We start from the raw sequence: 8,501 nt of genomic DNA, 5'->3' as shown, positions 1-8,501 counted from the left end.
CCATTCTTTGTAAACCCTAGAAATGGTTGTGCGTGAAAATCCCAATAACTGAGCAGATTGTGAAATACTCAGACCGGCCCGTCTGGCACCAACAACCATGCCACGCTCAAAATTGCTTAAATCACCTTTCTTTCCCATTCTGACATTCAGTTTGGAGTTCAGGAGATTGTCTTGACCAGGACCACACCCCTAAATGCATTGAAGCACCTGCCATGTGATTGATTGATTAGATAATTGCATTAATGAGAAATTGAACAGGTTTTCCTAATAATCCTTTAGGTGAGTGTATATATATATATATATATATATATATATATATATATATATATATAAATGAATTTCAAAAATAAGTTGACAACTTTATGGAAACCAGCTGTTAATCACTTACTGAACAAGGATTTTTAATTGGCTGTAATTTAGGTCTTTATTTCTTGTTCATTATATAGATAAGAATAATTGGTAACATATATATTATAGTTTTAGTAGAACCTTAGTTCACTTCCTTTTTTTATTTACTTTTCAAATGACGTTTCACTTCCATTAAATGCATGACAGACATTATATATCTGAAAAACATTCATATGTAACTTACACATCTACATTCACATTTAGGCGTATGTACACACCTAGCTATGCATATATTTATATATATATATGTATATGTATGTATATGTATATGTATATATATATATATATATATATATATATATATAGGGAGTGATCTTTTTTACATAGGCATTTTGATTAAAAAATAAAATCAGGTCTATGAGATGTTGCATATTTGGTGCATTTTCCCCAGTGCAAATCAAATTGTTCCATTTTGTTATTTCAAATGCTAACAAATGCTCCATATATAATATAATATATTATAAATGTCCTTTGTAATTTCCATCTATGCATTTAAGACTCTTTCTAACAGCCACCAACAGTATATTAATTAGGTATTTATCTCCTTTTAACTGTTTCTGTCTATGTTTCTAAAAAAATAATATTTTGCTATAAAAAAGGTATCAAACATTTAAAGATATCTTGTAGGACAGTTTGTATTCTTCTAAAATAGCCCTTACAGAGCATGCACATTTTAAATGGTTTACAGCAAATAAATTGCAGCACATCAAATAAGATATAAAATTAATAACTATCTGTTTAATAAAGAAAGACAAAGTCCAGGTGTTGATAGTTCAAACTTCCGGTTCAAACTTTAATGTGAGTGTTTGCTTTACATTATAGAGGCAAACATGCCAAAACTATGGGAGAAAAAAAAAATTCAAACAAAACCCAATTAAGAAAATAAAAGTTATCTTATACCAGGCTATAAGCAAAATATATTGTTACATTCTCAAAACAATTCACTAAAAATAGCTCTGTTTGAAAGTTTTTAAGCAGATTTCAAACTAATCACATTTTGAACAAAAGAAAAATTATGACCCAACCCTCCCTAGAATTGTTTCTGCCATCTTTGGCAGGAAGGACTCCAGAAAATGGAAGAAGTCTTGAAAGACGCCTGCAGTATCCTGGCTGGGGTGAAAATGGAGGACAACTTTGGTGCTTTCGTTCCCACCGACGACTTCTGCATCCACTTTGAATTCCAACAAATCTTGCAGTTTCTCCTCTTTCTCCACAATGCTCTGTGTCACTCTGCTCTCGATGTCAACACAGCCTCCTTCAGGTTTGGAAATCAAATCGCTAGTCTTCAAGAGATCTCTGCGCACTTTCCGTCGGCCTGCCCAAACACACTTTCTTTGAGTCCAAGTCCAGTGGACTGGCTCTGGGTTCTCCATATCAGCTTCTAGTCTCTGTCTTTTAGCTTGTACAATGGTGGAGGTTGATGGACCCTCCTCCACTGTAAGAAGTCTCTTCTTACCAGTTTCACTTTTGGCTTGTAGACCAGAATCTTCGACACTTCGGTTATTATTCACCTCCATTTCATTTTCATCCCTGTCGGTTTTGTCCAGATTTTGACAAACAGCTACAGTTTGAGTTTCATCTAAGGGTGAACATTTTAAAATATCTTGAAACACCATGTGCACAGCAGAGCAGACCTTTGCAAACCAAAGACCTCTAAAACCCTTCCCAGCCAAAGCCAGTTGGGCACGCAAGGGTTCTGGGAGAATAGCGGCCTTGAAGGGGATGCTGACCTCCATTACCTTCTCAGTCCCGACCTGTGAACGGGGTCCAGCTTCACATGGCAGTGCAAAGAGTCGCACGAGGCCCCAGGATTTGCCCTTGGTTGATTTGCGCTGATATTGCAAACTGCGGCAGTACTTCTCAGCCTCACAGCATTCCCTCTTGAAGCTCTTTTGCGTTCGTTCATTAAGGTTCCCGGCCACATTGTGGTTTAGCTCAAATGGATCCAGGACATTCATAGGCCCCAGTTTAGGGGCAGAGGAGCGCCTTGGTTTGGAACCAGAGGCCGCTTCGTCATCAATTTGGAGGAAGTCTGTGATAGGCAGCACATGGCCGTCTCGCAGAGACACCACTGATGCAGAGAAATCAAATTTAGAGTAGAAGGTGAAGAATCCAGAAAGTAAAGTGCCTGAGGGAAAGGAGATGGAGGAAGTTACAGGGAGAACTCCATCTGGTAGACATCATGTGAGGCAATTATCATAATAGGCACAGTCTACCGATGTCTCCTGAACAGCAACATGCGTAAGTGATTTAAGAACTCATAAACCATGTTTTTGGAACAACGCAATAGGGCTGTGTCATATGTACACATATTTTAATCAATAATCGCTTTAAAAATATTGAGTCATTTGATTATGTGGTCTATTATGAATGGTCAAAAGTATTTATTTGTCATGCATGTCAAAATTCAGGGATTAAAAGGGAATTAGGCTCTAAAATGTATCTAATGTGATCGTCATGCGCATCTTGTCAGTAAAGCAGATTCTGTAATCAGTAGTAAATCTCCAGCACGTGCTTTCAGATGGAGCAGCATTTACTACACAGAACCGTAGTAAATCGCAGATGATTTAATCACCCGATTATGAAATCGAAGAAATCGTTCTGTAATTCAGCTGTTTGCATAGCAACATGAACTCTGTGTAGTAAATGCTGCTCCATCTGAAAGCAAGAGAAAATAGCACATTTAATTACATGTTTTTACTCCAAACTCACTTCATAACATCAGTCGAGTGTCTGAATTAATCCTTATGTGAGATGATGTGGCTTCTTACAAAGAATAATGCACGAAACATATTTCATAGTATTCTTTAAAATTTTCTTTAAATTCAAATTATAATAAGACTAACTCAGATAAACCATATATTGTCATAGCTGTGTGTTTATTAGTCACGTTGAATTAATAAAAGCAGTTAAAGCTTCTGTTTATTCAGCAACCCCTATAGGGATTTCCTGGATTTCTTCTGCAAGGTGTATTTGGAGTTTCAGCGCAAGAGCGCCCTCTGGCCTTCGAATGGAGATTTCGGATGGCTGATCACAGAACAGTGCTTCACTGAAAGATACGCATACAATGACAATAGCAGCTTCTGTCTAATCACGATTTATCGCCTTTTGTGATTTAATTTTGATTAATCGTGCAGCCCTAAAGGGAATTAGTTCATTCTGAGCAAAAACTGTAAGCTATTTTTATTTTTTGGTTCTACGCCTCCTTTGTAAAAGTTTACCAGTTAGAATGAAATAAAGCTATTGAAGTAATTTTTAACATGTTGCTTGTGTATTTAAATTTCAATTGTATTAGTCTAGTTAGCATAATGCTCACAATAGGTATTTTACGGAGCTGCAAACAGGTAAAATTATATATTAGCTAAGAGTTTTTATCTATTACTAACCTTCATTAGACAGCTGATTGAAATAAAATAACACTTTATTATTTTTCAAATAAATACTGCCTATTCAAATTTACATAGAATGAGGTCTCAAGTTTTTTCATCTACATAACCAAATAAACAGCCTAAAATATTTTACTTGCAATGTTAACTTGCTGTATGTGAATATACAGTCAGACATGCACTTCAATAGACCTTAGTCAGGGTGGTGTCATATTTATTCATTGACTAATTAAGCATCAAGGCTGTGAGGGAAAAAAGTACAGTGTGTTCAATGGTTGAAGGTTTCAGGTTTTGAAAATTTTGTGACCAAGCAACTTTATACACTATGTACCATTCTAAAAACAGCAAGTCTATCCCTCACACCCTCGTCTACATCTGCATACAATTCAATATGCACCTACACTGAGGTCTATAAGCTGAAAGAATTGCAGTTACGATGTTTAAATGTCAGACAAATTTGGGCAAAAATCTAGCCATGTTGATCAGATTATGGCGAAGCCATTTATGGCTGTACACAGATAAAGGAAAACAGTTTTACATGTTTATATGACCATACGCTTTGTCAGCATATTAACCATAACTGGTTTAAGAAAGTGATAAAAAGGTAAAGCATATGTGGTACTTACAGAGATCTTCAGTGTTTTTGCTGGGGGGTACACTATATGGCTGACTAGGAAATGTACAATCCCATTCTTCAATAATACACTCTTCTTCCTCACCTGCAAAAATAAAAAACATTATTAATGTGCATCACAGATATACGGTTTAGACTGACATCCTATTACTTCTGATTTCCCATTTCTTTAAAAAAAAAGTCAACAAAATATATAAGAAGTCATAAAATACAGATAAAAAGAACGGATTAAGAAAAGGAAATGAAGAGCAGTCTTTGTTAACTCACAGGCCATGTTTTTGAGCTGGTTCACAGAGGGAAGCACAGGAGGGTCTCGATTCTGAAGGTAGAAGATCACCAGCAGTGTAAGAGCGTAATTGTTCAACAACGGTCCAGGGCCGGACAGGTTCCCTACAATATAAAAAAAATGGATAGGGTTAAACTGTACATGTGAATCTCACTAAAACAGTCAAGAAACGTCCAGGTCATATATATCACCCCAAAATCAAAGTTATTTTCTACCAAGTACAAATAAAGCTTGGTATTACACAGATCAAGTGTCAACACCGTAATATAAACAATATAATAATTTATTTATAGTAAACATACAATTCAATGCATGCATCATGGTGGTTCCCTCATTACTGAATTCGATTATTTAAAATGTATATAATTTTTTTTTTCAGACAGGATGATTTATTACTGTACTATAGTCAGAAATCATAATTTTAAAGTCAAAATTATTTTCTGCATTACAAATGTATGTAATTAATATGCTGTCACTATTATAAACTTAGCAGACCTAAAAATATTCATTCATGTGTGCTAAAACATTAAAAACGTATTAATTTTTTATCCGATGTTCACCATTAACTGTCATGTACAGCTTCATTACCCGCTAATTGTTTCTGCTTGGCCCATAATCGGATGGTGTAGACTAAGGGCCGCAGTCTGGAGTCAGTGCCTGAACACAACTGTAGAAATCGAGTGTTTCTCACTGCCAATCTAGTGCAGAAAAGAAAACATTATAGGCAGAGATTGTCCAGTGGGGTGCTATACTCAGTTTTTCAATTCACAAAGTGGCCAAAAACAACTGCACTCAACCTGTTGTTGATGGTGATGTCTCCGTGGAGGTTGAGCTCTCGATGACTGAACTTTACCACAGGTAGTCGGGCAGTGCTGAGCGTCTGGACTTTGTGCACGCCTGGAACGCACTTCCTCAAAATGACTGCAACCAGCTCCAAGACTTCAGCAGGAGAGGCAGTGGACAGGTCGATGTCAGACAAAATCGAGTCTTCAGAACGGCAATCCTCAGACTGATTTTCGCCTGTCTGCTGAAAATGGGCAGTTTTAGAAATATGACATATTGGAAGAAGTAAACAGTTTGATTATTTGATGTTTGAGGTCACAGTCATCCAGTATTAGTGCTAACACACCACTTCAGAAGACTTGGCATGAGCTTGAAATACTTTGGTGTTCTCAAGGTCGAGGAACAGATCAAGGTCACAGGAGTGGATCCCAAATGTGTTCACAGAGGAGCCAAAAGGCACAATTTGGCAATCTGTAACACATGACACAAAGCAACTTTCTGAAAATGAATCAGTAAAAACATTTAAAACAAATGCAGCAGATAAGATGTCTGGCCACTGTTGCACCAATTAAAATTGAAAGACAAAAAATGTAGGGACCTGGTTCTATGCATCAGTTGTTGACTGGATTTCATTTTTGAAAAATGAAATGCATGCACAGATGAATTGTTCACAATAAGATCTCTAACATGCATTTAGAAAATAAGACTAGATTAATGTTTATTTTATGGCAACTTTGAGCACTCTGGTCTTGTCTGGTTCATGTTTCAGTTTCAGTTAAGAGAGAACCTGGGAAGAACTCTGTGAAGACTTCCTGCAGCAGCTGAACTAGAAGATCTCTCACTTTCTTCTCATTGTCTTTCAACTCGAAACTCTCCACCACCTTCTGCATCTGCTCATTTACCTTTTACACACAAATGAACATGCATTAAAAAAAAGACAAGAGAACACAGTCTGGATGTGAAACACTCTCTTACAGATGTAGCCTTGCAGATCTCCAGGTTGAGTTTGTCCAGGCTGATCTGGGTGTTTTTGGAGTCTCGTTTCCCCTTGCTTGCCAGTTTGAACTCTTTCCTCTCTCTGGGCTTGACTCGGAGCTTGAGACCATTGAGCTGATGCTGTAGCTGTGCCAGAGCTGCCTGAGCGTTCTGTGGCTCGGAGAACTCAACTATAGCATAGACACCCTACAGAAAACAACATTAAATCTCCCTTATGCATTACATCTATAATGTAACATAACTTAGGGTTAGCAAACATTACATACGTTTTCAAATACAGATGTAAGCAAGACAAACATTAAACTATTACCACAGGAGAACTATACCACAGGGTAAAGACAGTGTGTATATAAACCTTATCCTTGTCCATGATCACATCTGACACCGGCCCGAACTGTGTGAAATACTCCTTCAGATCCGTTTGAGACGTGTCTGGTTTAAAGCCGCTCACAAACACACCGTTCTCCTCCTGAGCTTTGCGCTGAGCTCTGAGCCGCAGGAGATGCTGATGTTTCTTTCCTTTGACATGATCTTCCAGGCTTGGCCCTAAACAGAAACACATCCGTTAAATGTGAAAGGAAATGGATTGGGTGCATAAAGTAGATTAGATTTACATTTAGCAGACGTTTTTATCCAAAGCGACTTACAAATGAGGACAACAGAAGCAACCAAAACCAACAAAATGATAGTAATATGTTAGGGCTGTGACAAATCTCGATTAACCTAACAAAGTACATGCATCAAGGTTTTTTTTTTTTTAATAATAAATAAAAAGAAAACACGTAGATAGAATAGAAAAAGAATAGGGCAGGTTAGTGTGTACACACTTATTGTATTATAGCATGTTTACAAAGACAGTGCAGAAACATGTAACACGTGTGTTAGCGCTGACGTTTTTAGTTTATTACAACTTACTGTTGGGAATATTAACGACGCAGAGGTTGCAGTGAAATCCTCGTTGTATCGTCTGGATGTCTTTATCGAGCTCCATTGAGAGGCTGTACCGATAATTCCTAAGAAATGCGTCCGAGTTGCTGCTACACGAAACAACTCAAATCTCCCTCCATGATGTTCCTCTGCGTCCGTCCCCTCAATTCTTCCAAAAGAAACGCTGAGCGGGGAATTTCAGTTCCGCTCTTCAGCGGGTAGGGTTGCCATAAGTCTTTTGTGAAAATTAGTATATATTTACTGTATACATGTACACATTTACGGTATACTGTATACAAATGCAGTTTAAAAAAAAAAAGTAATATATGCAACCAAAACTAGATTTTCAAACTTTAGTCTCCGCTACATTGTATTACATTACATAACAGTACGTATTACATGACTGTAGGCTAAGTCCTTTTATCATCTAGGCAATAATACACGTTGAATATAAACAAATTTATATATAAAGGGTGATTTTCAAAATGTATTCTCATAGTTTGCAATATTTATCTGTCATATTGGCTCTATAAAAATTGTAAATTTAAAAAAAATTGGAAGTCTCGCACTCACAGAATATGGTGTTTAATATTTTGGATGCACCCTGTAATGGCATTTAACCCTACATTATATTCTCACTCTTTGCCATTAAAAAGCTGAGTGAAGAAAAGACAAGTTTTCCAAGAATAGATGACAGGATCATAGGATCAACAACACAACTTAAAGCTTGGAATTATTAATGAAATTTGTTTCAGAAATGCCATACCACCCCAGTACTTCATTAAACACTCCACGTATATATACCTAATGCCACTTAATGGATTTTGTTGATACTGATTTAATTTGATTGGTAAAAGCCATATAGTATATCATTATCTCTGGTCTACATGGGACAGGAAAGAGGGGAAGTTGTGGCCTAGAGGTTAGAGAGTTTGACCCCCAACCCTAGGGCTGTGGGCTCAAGTCTCGGGCTGGCAATACCACGACTGAGGTGCCCTTGAGCAAGGCACTGAACCCCCAACTGCTCCCCGGGCGCCACAGCATAAATGGTTGTTCACTGAGTGTGTGTGTGTGTGCACTT

At 37.3% G+C, this 8,501-nt stretch overlaps 1 protein-coding gene across 2 annotated transcripts; it reads right to left on the bottom strand.

The window, feature by feature from the left end:
* Positions 1-1,173: 1,173 nt before the first annotated feature.
* On the bottom strand, positions 1,174-7,620 carry LOC132121293 (speckle targeted PIP5K1A-regulated poly(A) polymerase-like). 2 transcript variants are annotated; one of them, XM_059530564.1, is made up of 10 exons: positions 7,409-7,620; positions 6,849-7,039; positions 6,473-6,679; positions 6,285-6,399; positions 5,844-5,968; positions 5,512-5,738; positions 5,303-5,412; positions 4,696-4,818; positions 4,421-4,513; positions 1,174-2,536 (listed from the first exon to the last, which is right to left on the bottom strand). In XM_059530564.1, the coding sequence occupies exons 1-10, from the start codon at positions 7,482-7,484 to the stop codon at positions 1,422-1,424; spliced, it is 2,382 nt and encodes a 793-aa protein (XP_059386547.1). In that variant the 5' UTR covers positions 7,485-7,620; the 3' UTR covers positions 1,174-1,421. The 2 variants fall into 2 exon arrangements, with proteins under 2 accessions (XP_059386547.1, XP_059386546.1); XM_059530563.1 differs by having other exon boundaries at positions 5,512-5,741; positions 7,409-7,619.
* Between the last annotated feature and the right edge of the window lie 881 nt (positions 7,621-8,501).

The sequence above is a fragment of the Carassius carassius genome, chromosome 39 (genome assembly GCF_963082965.1).
Source record: "Carassius carassius chromosome 39, fCarCar2.1, whole genome shotgun sequence".
Lineage (NCBI taxonomy): Eukaryota > Metazoa > Chordata > Actinopteri > Cypriniformes > Cyprinidae > Carassius > Carassius carassius.
The sequence above is the reverse complement of the archived record's forward strand: the minus strand, read 5'-3'. Positions and strand labels throughout refer to the sequence as shown.